Source organism: Dermacentor variabilis, chromosome 7 (assembly GCF_050947875.1).
Source record: "Dermacentor variabilis isolate Ectoservices chromosome 7, ASM5094787v1, whole genome shotgun sequence".
NCBI lineage: Eukaryota > Metazoa > Arthropoda > Arachnida > Ixodida > Ixodidae > Dermacentor > Dermacentor variabilis.
The window spans coordinates 53,713,179-53,734,272 of NC_134574.1; the positions used below are offsets into that span (position 1 = coordinate 53,713,179).

The following is a 21,094-nucleotide window of genomic DNA, read 5'->3' on the forward strand; positions in this document are numbered from 1 at the left end:
CTTCCGAATTTTCCGACGGCGAGGGTTAACCTTGTGTGGCTAGCCAGCCTTGGTTATGCTGTATTTGGTTATAGCAGCGATGTATGAATCTTGCTTCAAACTTTACAGAAAACATTTTATTTGGAAAAACAACTATGTGAAAATGTAGTGGAACCCTGGTACCTTGCACCACCACGAGAGGGAAATACATATGCGTGGGATCATCATCAGCAGCTTGAAGGTTCAAGCAGCTTCAAGAAGCACCAACGGTGATGAACTCTCGCTAAAGAGGAAAGGAGCTCATTCTGGACCTCAAGCAAAAAAAAAAAAAGTTCATACCAAGGGCTCTGGGGAAGCCAGCCACGTGACCCGTGAGGAGCGCCTGTTTTATTTTTTGTCATCGGAGCTAAACAGGGCGTGCTGTCTTTTTGTCCAAAATGTTATACCACTTTTTGAGAAGGCACACTGCCTTCTTGAGGCACACGCTCCTCAAATTCATGAACTGAGGGGCCTCTTGAACCACCTCTTTTAGGATCTCCTGACTAGATTTGTGCTCCCAGGTGTTGTCAAGGCATGTCATTGATTGCTGCAAGTTGACTATAGAGCTGCAGAGAACCAGAAAGGCCATGAAGACAATAGTTATTGGCAGCGCAACCTACTCTGTGGTTGAGACACTGAGCTGCATTGAGAGAGAGCAGTTCTCTGCTGTATGTCTGTACTTAATGGCAGCATGCAATTACATTCGCCACAAATTCCCGCTAGAAGTCAATCTTAAGATGGCTGAAGTTGCTCATGTACAAGCTAAACTGCTTCGTTCAACAGTGTACGTCATTTTATTATAGCGTTCCCTGCTATCCTACCTGAGCAGAGTGGCAAATCAAAAGAAGAAGCAATCGACACACTTGAAGTTGAGTTTGCCAACTTGCAAGCATATCAGGTTGCAGCCGACATATTGTATGAGCCAAGGTGTGATGTGGAGTGGTCGCAATTAGGAAGCGTTCGAAGTGTCGATGGATCACTCAGATTCCACAGAATTTCAGTGGTTATGCTGGGTATTCTCTCCATTCCCCACAGTAATGCTGAATGTGAGAGAATATTCAGCACTGTGAACAAAACTCTAATGGAGTTTCACTCATCTATGTGTGAGAAAACACTCGAAACTTTGCTGATGGTCAAGGGGCACCAGAGTGGTGCTTGCTTTGAGCAAACCTACACAGAGAAGTTTCTGAAGCAGGCAAAGTTGGCAAAAGCAAAATCATTGTAAAAATAAATTGGGCCCCAGTGGAGTTTTCACTCTTTACTCTCCAAGATATGGATTTCACTTGCGGTTGTGAAAACGTAAGTTTGTCGCAAAAGGTAAATCCCTTAAAAAAAAAGAGTGCTGCCGCGCACCTCCCCCCCCCTCCCCCAGCCGCGATAGTTTTACGAATTTCCGAATCTTCAGGTTAGCAGGTATGTGTATTGATTGTTGCTTTGTTTGAGACAACTTTGTTGGGGATTTTTGGTCAATTTTCTTTTATGTAACAGTAGAACAGCTGCCTTGGATTCTGCACATGCAACCAGCGATTTTTACATAAAGAAAAAAATTTGAATACAGTCGACTTTTGGTAATTCGTCTTTGACGAAACTGATAAAATTGATCGACTTATCTGGCAGGTTGAATTAACATGCAGAAAAAGTGCCAAAACACACTGCTGATTCATTTGGCAATATTTGCCCGAATCTAACATACCCCTGGATCAAAAATCTTGCCTGCTTTCTATGTGTTCAAAGTAGAAAACCAACATAGATATGGCAGTAAAGCTCCTAAAAAAATTAAAACCTAATGTGCACCAAATTTTTTAGCAAGAAAAATGGGCAAGGGTCTAATATATCTTCTGCAATGGTGGCTGGTATCCTGAAGTCAGCTTTGCTGCAAGCTTTTTAGTTAGCTTTGCTGCAATACATAGTTGTTAAGTGGCAAAGTCTACTAACATCACGAAGGCTATTTTGATTTCGTATTTGATTGCACCATGCAAGCAAATTCCAGCCTAGTTTTCATGGAAACAAAAAAGGTGCACATTAGAATTGGGTAAACACTGTACTCAGACAACTGTGAGCCACGATTATCACTTGAAAATCTTCCTAGCGAAGGTCGAAAGTAGGCATTTCTGACGGAAGATTGACATAAGTTCAACGCATTTACTGCTATCTAAGCTCCACCTAGACAGACGCTGCCACTAAAGAGTCACTGTTGGGTTCACCATAGGAGTTAAATGTATGTGTGCTAACTGGTAAAGTTCAAATTATCTGGCGAAGGGCAATTTTAGGATCGAAATAACGAAAGTTTGGGCCCATAGAAATTCACTGGTGCTGGCTTGGACCTTAGGTAGTGATCGAACCAACCAAAAAAAAAAAAGTTGAATTAACCGGAGTCGAATAAAAAGAAATCGGCTGTACAGTATGTATCTTTCACAGAGTGATAAATTGATAAGTGACAATCCAGGAGAAAATGGTGACTTAAAGCGTAAAACATTGTATGCACAATAATATTATACTGATCTTGATTTGATGATCTTTTAGAGATCACATCTACTGACATTTACTTGATTTTTCTATCCTGAAACACTGGCCTGAGGATGATTGAATGTGCAGGTTGCAGATGGCGGCTGTGCTGTGACCCTGGTGCTCGAGGACTCTGAGGAGACAAGGAAGATGTGGAACTTCAAGTGAGTCTTCCTTGTTGCCTCTGAAAGGCTCTCAATTCAGTTCCCTTTTTATATAAACAACAGTTGAGCACTCAACCAAGCACTGCCGTGGATGGTTCATTTGGCGTGAAGCATTACGTAATGTCAGCATTGCAGGAATGTGGGAAACACAGCAGAGTTTTGTTCTGCCCAACCGTTTTTATGAATAATTATTTGTAATGAGAAAATTAGGGCGAACAAAGCGGTATTTATAATATGAAAGGAAAGCAACAGACGAAGTGAAGAGGGAGAAAGCTCCTTCAAGCTACTTCGTCTGCTGTTTCGTTAGCACCAGTTTTTTTCATTATAAGTAATGCACCTGCCAGCCATTGAGGGTGATGTCATTGGGAGTCACTGAGGCAGTCAGATAACTGTCCCAGAAAGTAGGTGCAGCTACATGCTTCCACAATATCTAATACAGGGGACTCCCGTTAAGATTAACTCTGTTAAGACAAATTCTCTGAGAAGCTGAGCAGATTACAGACTTGTGTTTAGTTCTTGCTGAGTCAGTGGCCTTCTGTTAATATGGATTTCTCACGAGACAAACAAACTTTAAAGGCCCCATCATGTTCATCTTAAAGGGAGTGTGCTGTATATCCTGCCACAGCATTGCACTGAAAGGAGTGGCACAACTGTTACGCCTTGGTCGAAATGGCGAAGCATTCTCTAAATGTGTAGCAGAGAGCATGATACCACTTGGCCAGCTTAGCAGTTGTTCCGACTGGCTCTGAAAGCATTTGTGCTATGGCATTTGTGCTGCAAGCAGTGCGGTAAAATGTGCAAATTGAACGAAGCTGTGAGTGCGAATCACATTTGCTGGATATCAACTTCATGTAAAATTTAGTCGGAGGTTCAGCATGCACCTGTATTGTTTGTATCCGCCGAGTTAATAACTGCCGGTTGAAGAGAGACACGGTACGATTCGGTGACCGATCCGACGTCCAGCGCTGCATGTTTCGGCATGTGGCATGCAATGATTCAGGGCACATGGGACATGCATCCAAATGAGCGAATGGTGCGTAATCTCCACCCAGATTCGGCGCCCCAGCTTGTACGCTCGGAAGGCTTCATATCTTCGTCAAGAAATGCAATATAAACAACTTTGCACAATTCTGCTTTGCTTCATGCAAATACTGTCAATAAAAGTATGCCTTTGCGAGTGACAGAACGCTTCAAAATGGTGTGTACAGTCGCCGACCGTTTATTCGGACCTCACGGGGACTGCGAAAATGTCCGAATAAACAGGTGTCCGAAAAAGCAGATTATGAAAAAAAAAAATGAAATCCTTTATTTCCACGCACTTATTCGGGCTCGGCAGTAGGCTTGAAGAAATCGTGAATGCGCCGTAGCACGCCGTTCCGTTTACGTGCAATCGGATAAGCCTGATCTCGGAGAGGGTCGTACGATCACTATAGGTGGCTGAAACAATGCCTCCTTTACTAGATGCCTGCCGCGTTGTCCGGTAGCTTGGTTCCGGGCCCTCTCCCTTTTCTCTCCTCCGCGAAAAGGCAACGAGCGCCTCTCATGGCGAACGCCTGCAACTTGCAATCACGTGCTGCGGCCTCTGAGATTAACGTGGCATCTGCCACCGTCTCGGAGGCCCACGATAACGCCCGCTAACAGACGCCCGCGCATATAACGCGCCGGCGGATGCATTCAGCTGCCGCTGCCACATCCGGCGGAAGTTGAAAAGGCAACGAGCGCCGCCTCACGGAATTTATGCTGAACTAACTTGAACTAAGGGAACTGCCGCTACAATGGGAAAGCGAGCAACGCGGCGGGCATCTAGTAAAGGAGGCATTGGCTGAAAGCACAGTCACTGCTTGTACACGCTCCGCATGCGACGGCAGCGTAGCACATGGTGCGTCATCTTCCGACTCAAGAGTCATCGTCCAGCGGTGCAGCAGAAATCTGACAAATGATCTCGCCATCGTCGAGTTCTGCGCACATCAGTACAGCTGTGTCGGCACCTGTGAAACTGTCAAATGAGACGGTGTCCGGAGTCGCAATGCAACCACTGCGCAGGTCTCGGCAGAACATTTTCCGTGTCAGTAGGGAGCACATCGGAAGGCGACAAATCTTAGGCCTCCCGGCACCCGCTTGCCGGCATTCCCCAGCGCAGTCTGTGCGGGCACTGTCGGCGCCATTAGACACTTGATGCGATGTTTCCGTATGCTGCGTTGGATCACCGAAACCTTGACACAGCACACAAAGCAAACACCACCGTGCCGACACCAGTCGCACAAACGAAAAATGTGGCCTGCTCGCAGCGTCGCTTGAAGAAACTAGTCAGCTGCTGGATTGTCTTGACATGGCTTACTAAGCTGAAACCAGAACTACTGTAGAGCCACTTTATCGAACCAGGCAGAAATGATGATGAGCGGGGATTTCCAGTAGCGCCACTTTGTGGGGCAGCAAGGAGGCTCCGTTCGAAACAAAAATGGTGTTCAGCAAGTCGAACCATGCGCCGGTCAGAGTCGGTGCATGGTGCTCTCGATCGAGTTCGCTCAAGGAGTGTCCGAAAAATCAGACGAGAGGTTGCAAGGTGTCCGAACTTTCGGCAGTTGTTATACATTATGGTCTATGGGGAGAATGGCGGTGCCGCGAAGCTGACCGAATAATCGGGCATGTCCGAATTTTCGGAGTCCGGAAAATCGGTCGGCGACTGTAGTCCACTGACGGCTCTGTTGACAGCCAGCGATAGCGCCAGTAGGCCTAGCTCTGCATATGCTGCGGCTGATGGCACTTGTGATCTAGCCCGAGCTTGTCAAAGAACACTTATTTGTGCTAACATGATTAAAACTGTACACTTATGTTGCCCATAATTAAATATAATTGGTTTACTTGACCCCCTCGGTGCGAAAGGCAAACATGCAAGCCGAGTGAGCAGCCTCACTCAAGACACTCGGTGTGTGCTGTCTACCTGTGAAATGTCCTTACATTGCTGCTCCTGATCTCGCCAATACTACGTACTAGTGTCCTAGATGCTGCTTTGCAGAACAGGCATGCATTTAAAATAATTTTACTGAATTTTTAACTATTTCATGTCGGAAACGAATTTTAGCCGGCAAGGAAAAAAGAAAAGAAAAAGCCGGCAGATCCCAAGCCCTGTGGGAACCGATGTTATGCAAAGGAGTGTGCAGGAAGCCTGCCAAGCTAACAAAACAACCACGAGAGCACCAATACGTAGGCGGCTGTTTAATGACCTACTTTACACACATCTCATGTCATGTCAAAAAACCTATCATTTATGTTCGTCATGCACTCTTGCCATACTATGCCAATTTTGGTACGCACCAGGTTAACGAAATGATCATGAGAGCATGAAGACATAGGCGGCTGTTTCATGACGTACATGTCATGCATGTCATGACTTATCATTTATGTTCGTCATACACTATTGTCATACTATGCCAATTTTGGTACATACTCAAGACGTAGGCAGCTATTTCATGAGCTATGTGACATGCACGTCGTAATATTCATGTCATGACATATCATTTATGTTCGCAATACACTTTGGTCATACTACATTCGAACCCACTTAGAACAATATTCAAGTGCCACAAAAAATTTTATTGCTATAACTGATAATTGTTATAACCGGGTTGCATGAAAAAGTCAAAATGGTGGATGGCAGAGCTGTTGTGAGGAAACTATATTGGCGAGGACGCCAGTGCCCCTCCTTACCACCTTTGATGGTGGTGATTCGATGGAGGAGATTCTGAGTGCAGATAGCACTGCCTCCTTCTGCAAAGAATCTCCAGCGGACTGATTGTTGTCACCACAGATGGTGGCATTGTGCGACGGAGGGGACGACAGCAGCAGCAGCAGTGATGACGAGATTGATAGTGACCCATCTTTGACACAGACCCCAATGTTCACGCAAAGTGCACTGTCGTTGATACAGTTGCTCATTAATTTTGTGCAAGCTAAATTATAGCCGTCAGTGTTCGCACAGCGCCGCTAGATGGGATGAACCTCGCAGTTGTAAACCTGAAACTTCTGCAAAAGCAACTACAGATTGCTGACTATTTCAGTATGCCTGACGCTTCACATGCTGTTTAGAGGTATAAATAAATGTTTCATTTTTACTTTCTACGTCAGTTTTTTTAATCGTAAGTGGTAAATTTATGGCACTTGAGGTATAGCGATCATCAGCTGTAACAATCGGATTTTTCATTCTTCTTGATATTGTTATAAGTGGACTACACTGCACATGCAAAGTTAATGAAATGACCATGAGAGCACCAAGATATAGGCGGCTAGATAGATAGACGAACGGACGGACGGACAGATAGATGGACGGATAGACAGAGAAAGCGAGCGAGAGACGGATAGACAGAGAGAGAGATGGATAGAGAGAAAGAGAGACAGATAGAGAGAGAAATACTGTAAGGTGGCAAATGTTCGCCAAGAAATCATCATCATCATCATCAGCCTGGTTACGCCCACTGCAGGGCAAAGGCCTCTCCCATACTTCTCCAACCACCCCGGTCATGTACTAATTGTGGCCATGCCGTCCCTGCAAACTTCTTAATCTCATCCACCCACCTAACTTTCTGCCGCCCCCTGCTACGCTTCCCTTCCCTTGGGATCCAGTCCGTAACCCGTAATGACCATCGGTTATCTTCCCTCCTCATTACATGTCCTGCCCATGCCCATTTCTTTTTCTTGATTTCAACTAAGATGTCATTAACTCGCGTTTGTTCCCTCACCCAATCTGCTCTTTTCTTATCCCTTAACGTTACACCTATCATTCTTCTTTCCATAGCTCGTTGTGTCGTCCTCAATTTGAGTAGAACCCTTTTCGTAAGCCTCCAGGTTTCTGCCCCGTAGGTGAGTACTGGTAAGACACAGCTATTATATACCTTTCTCTTCAGGGATAACGGCAACCTGCTGTTCATGATTTGGGAATGCCTGCCAAACGCACTCCAGCCCATTCTTATTCTTCTGATTATTTCCGTCTCATGATCCGGATCCGCCGTCACTACCTGCCCTAAGTAGATGTATTCCCTTACGACTTCCAGTGCCTCGCTGCCTATTGTAAATTGCTGTTCTCTCCCGAGACTGTTAAGCATTACTTTAGTTTTCTGCATATTAATTTTTAGACCCACTCTTCTGCTTTGCCTCTCCAGGTCAGTGAGCATGCATTGCAATTGGTCCCCTGAGTTACTAAGCAAGGCAATATCATCAGCGAATCGCAAGTTACTAAGGTATTCTCCGCAATTCTTCCCAATCAAGGTCTCTGAATACCTCCTGTAAACACGCTGTGAATAGCATTGGAGATATCGTATCTCCCTGCCTGACGCCTTTCTTTATTGGGATTTTGTTGCTTGCTTTATGGAGGACTACGGTGGCTGTGGAGCCGCTATAGATATCTTCCAATATTTTTACATATGGCTCATCTACACCCTGATTCCGTAATGCGTCCATGACTGCTGAGGTTTCGACTGAATCAAACGCTTTCTCGTAATCAATGAAAGCTATATATAAGGGTTGGTTATATTCTGCACATTTCTCTATCACTTGATTGATAGTGTGAATATGGTCTATTGTTGAGTAGCCTTTACGGAATCCTGCCTGGTCTTTTGGTTGACAGAAGTCTAAGGTGTTCCTGATTCTATTTGCAATTACCTTAGTAAATGCTTTGTTGGCAACGGACAGTAAGCTGATCGGTCTATAATTTTTCAAGTCTTTGGCGTCCCCTTTCTTATGGATTAGGATTATGTTAGCGTTCTTCCAAGATTCCGGTACGCTCGAGGTCATGAGGCATTGCGTATACAGGGTGGCCAGTTTCTCTAGAACAATCTGTCCACCATCCTTCAACAAATCTGCTGTTACCTGATCCTCCCCAGCTGCCTTCCCCTTTTGCATATCTCCTAAGGCTTTCTTTACTTCTTCCGGCGTTACCTTCGGGATTTCGAATTCCTCTAGACTATTTTCTCTTCCATTATTGTCGTGGGTGCCACTGGCACTGTATAAATCTCTATAGAACTCCTCAGCCACTTGAACTATCTCATCCATATTAGTAATGATATTGCCGGCTTTGTCTCTTAACGCATACATCTGATTCTTGCCAATTCCTAGTTTCTTCTTCACTGTTTTTAGGCTTCCTCCGCTCCTGAGAGCATGTTCAATTCTATCCATATTATACTTCCTTATGTCAGCTGTCTTACGCTTGTTGATTAACTTCGAAAGTTCTGCCAGTTCTATTCTAGCTGTAGGGTTAGATGCTTTCATACATTGGCGTTTCTTGATCAGATCTTTCGTCTCCTGCGATAGTTTGCTGGTATCCTGCCTAACGGAGTTACCACCGACTTCCATTGCACACTCCTTAATGATGCCCACAAGATTGTCGTTCATTGCTTCAACACTAAGGTCCTCTTCCTGAGTTAAAGCTGAATACCTGTTCTGTAGCTTGATCTGGAATTCCTCTATTTTCCCTCTTACCGGTAACTCATTGATCGGCTTCTTATGTACCAGTTTCTTCCGTTCCCTCCTCAGGTCTAGGCTAATTCGAGTTCTTACCATCCTGTGGTCACTGCAGCGCACCTTGCCGAGCACGTCCACATCTTGTATGATGCCAGGGTTAGCGCAGAGTATGAAGTCTATTTCATTTCTAGTCTCGCCGTTCGGGCTCCTCCACGTCCACTTTCGGCTATCCCGCTTGCGGAAGAAGGTATTCATTATCCTCATATTATTCTTTTCCGCAAACTCTACTAATAACTCTCCCCTGCTATTCCTAGTGCCTATGCCATATTCCCCCACTGCCGTGTCTCCAGCCTGCTTCTTGCCTACCTTGGCATTAAAGTCGCCCATTAGTATAGTGTATTTAGTTTTCACTCTCCCCACCGCCGATTCCACGTCTTCATAGAAGCTTTCGACTTCCTGGTCATCATGACTGGATGTAGGGGCGTAGACCTGTACAATCTTCATTTTGTACCTCTTATTAAATTTCACAGCAAGACCTGCCACCCTCTCGTTAATGCTATAGAATTCCTGTATGTTACCAGCTATATTCTTATTAATCAGGAATCCGACTCCTAGTTCTCTTCTATCCGCTAAGCCCCGGTAGCACAGGACGTGCCCGCTATTTAGCACTGTATATGCTTCTTTCGGCCTCCTAACTTCACTGAGCCCTATTATATCCCATTTACTTCCCTCTAATTCCTCCAATAGCACTGCTAGACTCGCCTCACTAGATAACGTTCTAGCGTTAAACGTTGCCAGGTTCATATTCCAATGGCGGCCTGTCCGGAGCCAGTGATTCTTAGCACCCTCTGCTGCGTCGCAGGTCTGACCGCCGCCGTGGTCAGTTGCCTCGCAGCTGCTGGGGACTGAGGGCCGGGGTTTGATTGTTGTGTTCATAGGAGGTTGTGGCCAAGTACTGCACCAGGGTGGCCAATCCTGCTCTGGTGAGCGAGTGCGTTACCGGTTCTGGTCACCGGGATCAGGCCACACTCCAGGCCTGTTTGTGCAATTTTATCAACACGCGGATTTTTTTTTAAATTTTTTTTTTTAATCCGGTGGAAATTTGCCGGCACCGGGATTCGAACCACGGACCTCTTGCACGCGAGGCGGGTGTTCTACCTCTACGCCACCGCTGCACCTCGCCAAGAAATGCTTTGCATTTAAAAAAAAAAGCGGTGAGAAATTGGCCTGCCAGCGCTGCCTCTGTGGAAGCAATGTCGGAGAATGTTGTACCTTGCCACGGTGTCATTGGCTGAGACCAAACGTGGGTGCAGTTGCCAGATGCAACGGAAACTTGCCCGGTTTGTCGCGCGCCGGGCGTCCGACCCCTCGCTTTGGTGTGGCAAAAAGCCTCGGTTCCAGCTGCCGTTCCAGCCTGTCGGACGCTGTATTGGGCGCCGTATTGGTTGCCAAATCAGACCGTGTGTCTCCCGCTTTACTCTAATGTGCCATCTTTCTGCTTTCTGTCGCAGGTTCCAGGTGCTATACACAGTCATCCTTAGAAAGAACAATTTGGTCCTTGACGTCAAGGTGACCAATACAGGTGAAGTCTTCCTGACCATTGTGCCCAGCCAGCTGTAGGCTGTCAAATGTCCCAGCGTATTTTGGAATGTTCTTTCTGTACTTCCACTCTTTACCAGTGCCGAGAAGCCAGCTTAGTGTTTGTCTGGCTGACCTTGGCACTTTCCTTTGCCTTTTCTCCTTCTCTCACCTGTGTAAAAGGTTATCCAAAAGTTTCTGGAAACATGTTGCTGCACCTAGACAGAGATCGGTAGACTGTGCATCAACAGAGTGCTAATTTGGGCTGGTTTGCACTTACTTTTGCGAAGAAACAAAGCTTTATAACAGGATAATACGTGACTTTATTGCCCACCTGTGCTGTCTCTCCTTGTCCTGTTCTGATGCACCATTTATTTGCCAATGTTGTACACTGCTTTGCTGCCAGAGGGCACCTCAGTATGAGTTTTAAAGAAGAGAAAAGAAAATTATGGAGATGTATACAATAATGCTAGAATAAAAATCTTGTATTGACCCTTTTTGCAGAGCAGTTTGTTCTAGAGAAACGAGGTGGCGCTGTTGGCGGGCGCGCTGCACTTCGCCTCAGAGTCAGCGCACGAATAGGAAATTATTACCGCTTCCACCTTGCTTCTGTGCAATCAGCTTCGGAAATGCAACTGAGTTTCCACTGATGCACCGTGCTCCAATCATGTCGGATTGAATCATGTCGATTGACGATGTGCAGTAGTTGGCTGCAAAAATAGTGACTGGCATATTAAGGAATGAAATGAATCTGTTCAGCCAAGTTCGCGGACCGTTGCTGCAACTGTGTGTATGTGCTACCGGCACTTTGATATATACGGATTTCTTCGAGGATGCAGAAATTTGCTCATTTGCTAGCCTTGTATCGCTAACCTTCAAACAAAGCGCTTCTGCCACGGAATGTCAGTAAGAGTGAGTACCGCTCGTTAAACAATGACAAAGGGAGTAGCGCCGCTTCCCTTCGTAGTACGTTTCGCGCACAGTATCTACACACATCTGCCCTCAACTGGCACGTAATTTTACGCCCACTCTATTGCCAAGGTGTCAATAAGTGAATGGGCGAATGCTTGAATATATACGCACCATATACGCACAATACCATATTTACTCGATTCTACCGCGCCCTTGATTGTAATGCGCACCCGTTTTTCATGACCTAAGAAAAGAAGTCTTTTACAGGACTGCGCACCTCATTCTTTCATGCAGAAATACAACTTTCTCTCATTTGGAAAAAAAAAAAGATTTTCTCCCAATGCACTAAAGTTGTGATAAATAAAAAAAAGTTGCAGTTTCGCCCGAAAGGTGAAGCATCGATTGCGATAGCAAATTAGTAGACAGCTATAAGAAAAGTAAGGATATAGTAGTTTTATTGGCTGTATAAACATTTAAACATTTGCTTACTAACTAAATTAACAAGCATGGTGTCACGCGCGCACAAGCAAACATGAGCACGTCTCACTCAATGACTGTGGAAACTCTATAAACGCTGGAGTGAGGAAGTGCGGTAGCAGGAGTGAGGGAATTGATCTTTGTGCAGCCTTTCGCATCGACGCTAACACAGTGCGGTGCGCCTAGATGCATAGACTCTTATCTCCATCGCAGATTTCTTTCAAGATAGGCCGCCCCATACCTAGCAGCCGCTGGCGTAGAACGCCTCTCCTATTTGCGCCAGTCCTGCACGCAAGTTTCGGGAACTCCGAACACCTGTGATGTGGCCCGATTTCCATCAAGTCTCCGCACGCATGATAGCTTTCCTTTTAATTGCGGCATCGTGATGAACTCGGCATCTCTTTACAGTCGGCACTTTCATGCTGATAGAGCAAACGCAGATAACGGGAAGCTGAACGGTGCACTAACCTAAGCCAGAGGAAGCATTGCCTAAGCCCACGTATTGCAGCACATGGAGAAAGCTATGGCAGCTAGGCTTGAAGCGCCCATTTTGGCATTGAAATTGTGTGCAAACACACTTCATTACGTTAAAGTTCAGAATATATGGTGTTCTATGGACAAGAAGTTATAAAAAGTTTGCACCATACTTTGCTTCGTTTGGAACGTGCCGCGTGAGACAGATTGTCTGCGCCAGCCAGTATATCGCAAAATGAAAACACACATAGAGCTGTGCTCGAATTTCGCATTAGGGAGTATTGTATTTGGGGGGGAATTTTATGTGCAAGTATAACTGGCCAGCTCTTCAAATTAGCGGTGTTTGTCTGAGGCCACGAAGCATTCTATACAGCACTAAAGTTGTTCCTTCTATCACTAAAGTTGCTCATACTTTGTCCTACATTCATTACAAAGTTATTCATTGGAATTTTGAGAATGTCTGCCTGCAAAGAAATGTCACGAAACAAAACACCGGCAGCACATGCCTTTTATGTTAAATCTTCTCAGACTGAAATATTAAAAGTGCAAAACAATAAGATCGCCCCAATCAAGAGGCCGTGTTTCAACCAGAAAGCTCACCTTCGTACATAGCGTTTTGCTTAGATGCCGTGGTGCTTGCTGTGCATGTTCGTGGTGTCTCTTCTTTGAAGGTGTAGCAATGGCACTTTCCCTGTGGCACAACAGGCACCGCACCGTCAAGATCAATGTAGCGTTTGCAACTGCAGTCATGCCCTTTCAGTTTGTGTTGCGACAGTTTGTGTTGGTGCTTGCTGTGCACGTTTGCGGCATCCATACGCTTGCGCATAACCCATTTTCATGAAGTGAAACGTCACTAATTTTTTCTGTGTCCGTGTGTGTGTGTGTGTGTAACAAATTTCTCGCTAACCTGGGTCGCTGCGTGGTCTACGATCAAATGGTTAGAGCATCGGGCTGTTGTGCTGAGAGAAACCGGCTTGAAACCACCCGCTGGAACATCCCGAGTCACTCGGCACAGACCACTTAGTATGTGCCGCTCTTCGATGACCCTCTGTGATGCGAACTTGCATCACTAGAAGTGTGCCACTGGGTAGAATATTTTTTTCCTGTTGTAAACCACACCCCCAATTACAACAGCCTAAAAAAAATTGAAGATCCGCACACCTAACCTTGGAAATAACCGCATACAACAACGCTCAGATATTTTCGGAAAACTCTCTATTTGGGGATGCATGACTTGTGCACGTCGTGCCTTTGACCAGCGGCTTTCTGCCCCCCTCCCCCTGCCTTCTCTTTTTGCTGCATTCACACGACGGATGTGATCACAGACGAATCAGTCATGTGACTTGTGATGTGAATGATGTTACTGTGATGTGATTCCCACGGTGTGTGGGGTCTGACTATCCTTTTTTTTCCTCTTCAAAACCTATTCTATAACCTATTCTATAACTATTCTATTTTGGTGCTCGGGAGCACCAAAATCCTTCATTATACAGGTCACTTCATTGTAATGGATGTACACCACACAGCTCACACTGGAGCACACTAAGCATATTGAATAACAGACCTTTATTTAACATGAATTTACGAGCGACTGAGTGAACAGAATTTTTATTGTGAACAGAATGTGCGACTGCACCTAACATTGTTGCATCGAGGTTCACAGCATGCGCTGCTCCAAAACACAGGAGCTGCACAAAGTAAAGCCGTAGATCATCAAATGCTGCTATCCTCTCCTTTACCGTCAAAATTCTTAGTTCATGTACAGGATCTTCGTCACTGTTGCTTTTGCTGACATTGGCGTCCTTTCCACTCTAGCTGGCTTTGAAGACGTCGTTGGTCGTCAGCTGTAGGATTGCACCATCGCATTGTCATCAACTACGACATATTCATCAGCCTTCGCAACTGTTCATGAGCTACAACAAGCAGCCTACAATTTGAGCGATTCCTGGAACAGTGCAACATGACTACTTCTGACATCCTCCTGCTCGTCAAGTGCGTTGCTAGCGCTGCTGCTAGCACGAAGTACACCCATGGTGCACTTTGGTGACATCTATGAAAGGCAGTGGTGTTTGCTGTAAAGCAGCAAATAACCTGTTGGGGTTACCTAAATTCTTTCATTGTACAGGCGAATCATTGCAATGGTCTGCAGTGTAGAGGTGTTCACAATACATGTGAAGCAGGAATGCAGCTGGGGCATAACGAATCCTTTGTTATTCAGGTGATTTCGTTGTAGAAGTGTTCTTTAAGAAGCATTTTACTGCATTTATCATTTTTGTAATGCTGTATTCCATACAGCAGCCATTAATTCCTAGAAAAGTTATTAGCTACCATTCTCCAAAAATGTTGAGAGGCTGTTTGTGCAGTTTTTAATGACAATTACTGATATTGTATTGAAAACGTATTCTCTGTCCTTGATAGTCAGTTGTCTTTTTTTGGACTTGTCAAGCACAGGCATGGTACCTAATTTTGTAGAAACGAATATCCTTACTGTAAATTCGTATATGCCTCTATATTCAATATTCTATTCAATATTTGACATATACTGTTCTTGTTTGATTCATATTAAAAATTTTTGATATTTGCCCACCTCTAGAAGGAAGGTATAAACTTATCCCTGTTTACAACCTTCATACCACATGTGCTAGTCTACCTGTCGGCCCCCCTTTTCTTTAGGAGGAAGGAAAGCATTACTGGTCCCGAAACAGTTGCAGTACACTCGAGCATATGCTCCTCGTCTAACCCACTCCTTGAACCTGTACTTGGATGCCATGTGGAAAGGTCACTGTCAATAAGGTCTTCCTTTTGAAGCTCGTGAAGGGTGCCGGCTTCTATCCCTATGCTGCCACTGCAAGCATAATAGTAACCCTTTGCTCCTTGTCTTTCTTAACTGAACACTGCCTGCGCCCTTCTCTTGAATTGATTTATGGGGTTCAATGTTCCAAAATAACACGCAAGCTATGAGAGACACTGTACTGGAGGGCTTCAGATCTATGTTGACCACCCAGGGTTCTTTAATGTGCCCCTAAATATACAAGTGTGTGAGTGTTTCTGCAGTGCATCTCAAGTAAAACAAACATGTCTCAGCTCTGAGCTCCTTTAGGGCAATTTCAGAAGCACCTTTAAACTGCACGACATGTCCACTTACATGCTGCTAACATAATCACTCGGCCACTAGCATCCCACTGCAGGTGACGCGCAGCCGTGGTTGTGCTAAAGGCCGCATACCATCTGTCACCATTGTTCCTAATCTACCTGTGTGGTTCATGGCCTCAACACTTGATCCCTTTTATCAGTTCCAAAAATATGCAATGCCATGTGGCTGTGACTCAGTGAATCTATATCTGTGAAATGACTAGTCATCGGTGCAATACACTGTGAATGCTACAAACTGGTGGGGCCATATCCTTCGACAATCACTTTCAGGGATACTTTCACTTTTGAGAGACTTTGCGCAACTAGCACCACATGCATCGGTGCCAAGATTGATGTCTTAGCACAGTGGCAGAAGCACTGTTGCCCGTAGATGTCAACACCTTCGACGCTAGTCACGCAATATCTCGTGTAGGTATTCCTAAATGTTAATGATGGAGAATGCCACTCCTGGTGCATTCCAATCGATCATTCGGTGCATTGTTTCCATCTGCACCTCTTGACACTAGTTCCTTGCATGAATATTTTCGTTTTGCCAGTCTTTCTTGTTTCAGACCTTCTTTTTACGTTCCTAATGATAGCTGGTGCCATTTTGTGCATTTGTTGTTGCTGCAGGTGATGCAGAGTTTGCATTCACGGTCTTGCTCCACACATACCTGAGACTGAACGATGTGAACCAGTTCTCCATATCAGGCCTGCGAGGCTGCCCCTTTGTTGACAAGGTGAGATCTCAGCCTGCAAGGCCAGTAAGAGAGAATACTGAGTAACGCCAGACTGGAGGATTGTATGCACTACAGGATTGCACCACCATGTGAAATCTAAGCAGGACCGGGCTCAGATTTTGCACAGCAAACACTAGGAATCTTGCCAAATAGCATGCTTACGAAAGTACTTTATGTGTGCCACCATACAATGATTGTCACTGTTCTTTCATTATTGCACTTGCCAAGGTACCCGCTGCAGTGCCTCAGTGACTACGGCTTTCTGCTGCTGAGCAGCTGGTCATGGGTTCGAATCCCAGCTGTGTCAGCCACATTCTAGTGGAAATGGAATGCGAGAACAGTTGTGTGTCATCGTTTGGGTGCACATTAAGGAGCTCCAGATGGCCAAATTAATCTGGACGCTCCCCACTACAGCTGTTATCGTAAGCCATCGTGTAGCTTCAGGACACTAAACACCATAATTTTTATGCAAAAGCAACACAACATCTTTACGTAAGTTTTTTTGCATCATAATAATAAAATGTAACATACGCCTTTTAAAATGAAAGGCACAACTTAGATGCAGTGAGCCCAACTTAGATGCAGTAAATACATCTAAGTTGGGCTCACTAAAACCTTATTAATTCAGCACTTGTGCATTTAGGAATACAACTTGTGATTAGGGTTGCCAACTCTCAAGTGTACACAGTCGAGACAAGGGGAGAGGGGGGGGGCTACACATACACACAAATAGCAGAAAGTTCACTATGAGTTAGTTCGTCATCAGCACCAGGGGATGAGCTTCCTCAACATCGGTAGTTAAGGGGTTAATGCTGTAGCATAACAACTGTTCATGTTTTACTGTGACGTTTACATTAAAAGGATGCTAAACGGTAACGTTGCAGCTAGATTGGTAGATTAGATTGTAGGCCAGAAAGTCAATCTTACCATCAGCAGAGGCTTTCTAAGCGATGAAGTATGCGAAAATGAAAGTGTGGTAACTTCGATATGGTGATGCCACTTTGAATGCACTTTTGAATGCGCATTGAAGTCATGGGCATTGGCTTTATTTCTTTAGAGGTCATGACTAAGTGATGCCTCTATCAGAACTGAAGTAAAAAAGTCTCGTGTAACAGATGGTGCAGGAGTGCCATCTGGTGGCAGAGAATGATACCACTGGACCAATACTCTGGCCTCTCTGAGCTTATGCAGCCCAATGAAGAGTCACACCCAACCGTCTCAGTGTTGTGTAGATGCAAACGCTTGTTGTGACGATGAGTGGAGCATGGCAGGAATCGTTCTGCTTGTGCATGGCAGCATGCATTTTTGAACATCATTCGAATGACAAAAGAAAAAAAAAGGGGGGGGGAAGAAGTTGTGAGGACATTGCAATGGCAAAATTTGACTGCTGATGAGGTGCATTCAAAACGTTTTTGTTCAGGAGTATCTGTGAGAAGAGGTGCCCTTAATATGAGACGCATTCTTTACTTTTTGCAACAGGTATTGCATACCCTTTCTGATGAGAGGTGCTAAAGAATCTCTATGGAACAAGAGTGGTTTGTGACTTGTGTGCAAATATGCTCGTTGCTTTGTAATGTAATGTAATGATCGCTTGAAAAAGGAATGCATGTAGTTATTTCTTTGCTGTCACACCACACAGGTGAAGCAGGGAGAGAAGAGCCTGGAATGTGAGGACCAGGTGCGCATCAAGGGTGCCACAGACAGGTAGGTCTGTCTTTTTCACTTGCCTTTTCTATGCAAAACATTCCTTTCCCCATAACAGGCACATTGAGGTATGTTCCTGCTGGAGCTCTTTTCGGGCTTACAGATAAAACACAGTACTTGGCTTTCTAACAAATGCGGTGGCTGTTAAATGTGCCTTTTCAAAACTGTGAATGATGGCTATATTTATAATGGCTGTCGAAAAGCAGTACGGCAGCACAAATCCCGTAAATGCTTGCTTGAGTGCACAACTGAATAATTTATGATTTTCAGTTGACTGAGTAGTCAAAATTGTGCACATAGCATGGCGATACAGGTTGTTATGAGCCACCTGTTGCACCAGCACTGTGCATGTGGAAATGGCTTCTAGAATGCAGCAAAAGATCAATTTATTAGCAAAGGACTGCACTGCGTTGTGAAATAACAAAAGACTAAACCTAGCAAGTTTCAAAAACTTTCTTTTTGTACCAAAATGGCCTTGATATGAGAAAAAACTTCGAAATCTACAGCAGCACTTATGTATTGGCTCCGAGGTTTTAGTGTAAAAGGCAGAAATAGGAAAGTTATCTCAATTTTTTTCATTGTTCAGCTTTTTTGGCCAAATAAATGAAAACAGGTTCAAAAGGCTACCGGTGTTGCCTTTTAGTGTCCCTTAACTCATGGTGCTGAAGGGTGAGCAAGGATGGCTGCTAACTTAATGCGTGTTGTCTTCATTCCTGGGCTGTCTTTTTGCACCCCTACTGTTGTAGATCGCGTAGTCTAAGAGAGATTGGTAATTGGACATATTGTTGACAGAGTAATGGACATAAAAATAGGCAGGGATGATGATGATGAATCTGATTTGTGGAGCCAAGGTGAATCACGCAGCTGTATGAACCGTTCACCCCTCTTTGCTGCCGTTCTTCATAACATGGATGAGGTAGCCACCACTGGTGTTTATAATGTGCTTGTCCTCTTATTTTCAGAATTTGTAGAAATAAAGCCAAAGTATCAATTAAAAACTGTGTACGTCCACACCGACAATAAGGTAGTATTATAAGCTTTTAGCCATAATAAAATTCTAAGGGAAAAAGTCACGGCAACTAAAAAGAAACCTCAAATCATGTGGTTAACAAAACTTTGGTTACCTATAAATCAGGTGAATGGGGGAGCTCTGCCCCCCCCTCCCCCCTCCGGGGAAACATCGGAGGGGGCTCGAGCCCCGTAGCTCCCCTGTAGTTGATACCTATGCATATTAGCACATAGGCGAACTTGGCACGCGTGCTCGCGGTAGTGACTGACTAGTCAAATGCAGATCCGAACGCCGCTTCAACATTCGTCAATCTAACCCGTATGCTTGATCGCACAATTGGTCACTGATGAGCCACCCCTAGAAACAAATGAGTGACAAGCTTTCCACGACAACGACCCATCATCACATTGGCTGGGGTGAATTTTCTTCACGGCCACACCATTTGCTACACTGTCTAACCCTTTAGGCCTAATCGGAGCTGCGACGTTTGGTGTGGAGGACTAAAGTTATGGTTGCCAAATAAATGCAGATCTGTTCACAGTGGTTTTTCAACCCTCAGAAAGCTGGCAAACTGCCTCGCCAACGAAAGCAAGTGCAAGGGAATATAGTTTTATGTTCACAGCCGCCAGCTTTGCGAAGTACTGTATGGCGGCCCCTTTTCAAATGCACTGAACTCGTAGGCGCTCAACGGCCTCTTTTCGTAGCTTCGAGTGACCCGTCACATGACTATAGCTTTGGAAATGCTTCTCCCAAAAGGCAAAGCATCAGTTGCGATAGCAAAATAGTAGACAACTATATCAAGTAGGTATAGTAGTTTCATCAGCCGTGTAAAATTGTAAACATTCCCTTATTAATGAAATTAACATGCATGGTGCCACGCGTGCATAAGCAAACATAAACACAGCTCACTCAATGATTTTGGAAACTCGCCATCAAAACACTGGAGTGAGGAAGCGTGGCAGCAGCCGCGAGTGAATTGACCTTCGTGCTGCCTCTTGGTTGAACACGAACTAAGCGTAGAAAAGACAGCGCACACGAAGTTGTGTCCCTTGGCATACACTGTGCAGATCTCTATCAAGATAGGGCCCGTTGGCTGAGCCATACTTAGCAGCTACAGGAATCCCTCCTCCTTCATCTTCCCTCGCCCGGTGCCTTGCGTGCAATGGATGAGGGCACGCTTCCTCCCAGCTGTCCTCCCTTGCGTGCATGATTGAGCCGCCATCATCAACTCACCCTCGCGCGCTTTCACTTGCACATGCGGTGCGTGGCGATGATGTTATCAACCTTGGACTTTATATGGAACATTACAGCAATGGCAGAAATGTGCCTGGAGTGTTCATATAATTGCTATCACAATGAAATATCATGTGACAGCACGCTGACCCTCGGCTGCAGACGCATCTAACAGACAACAAACGGACGCCGATGAAAAAAAAAAGTCACACTTTGGCTCAAAAGGCGAAGCATCGATTCTGATACGGAATAAGTAGACAGCTATATAATTAAGAATAGCAGTTTTGTCAGCTGCATAAACTCGTAAACATTAGCCTACCGTATTTACACGATTGTAAGTCGACTCGAATGTAAGTCGACCCCCCCATATCGCTTGACCGGAAAAAAAAAAAAAAAAACCCGAGGGCGCATTTGATAACGAAAATTTATTAGTATGTCATTGGACTACTCGTCTTCACTAGTGCTGCCATCGTCATCGTTGCTGCGGTCCCACAACGTGTCGTGGTTCAGCGAAATTTCAAATTTGGCAAACGACCGCACCAGGACATCTTGCAGAACAGCAGCCCACGCCAAATGCACCCAACCACACGCAGCCGTCAGGGAGGCTCTTTTGACAGGTCCGGTTGGCGTAATTTTGCAGTCTTCTGCCGCCAGCCACTCGTTGTACTCACGGCGGAGCAGAACCTTAAAATTAA

The 21,094-nt window shown here is 45.1% G+C and overlaps 1 protein-coding gene across 1 annotated transcript in view; it reads left to right on the forward strand.

Annotated features, from left to right (window-relative positions):
* LOC142587441 (uncharacterized) overlaps positions 1-21,094 on the forward strand; it is a 66,435-nt gene that overhangs the window by 20,755 nt on the left and 24,586 nt on the right. Inside the window, exons 5-8 of the mRNA XM_075698463.1 lie at positions 2,614-2,687; positions 10,652-10,722; positions 16,347-16,453; positions 18,093-18,157. Of these exons, the coding sequence (XP_075554578.1) occupies positions 2,614-2,687; positions 10,652-10,722; positions 16,347-16,453; positions 18,093-18,157 (317 nt within the window). The remainder of the gene's footprint in view (positions 1-2,613; positions 2,688-10,651; positions 10,723-16,346; positions 16,454-18,092; positions 18,158-21,094) is intronic.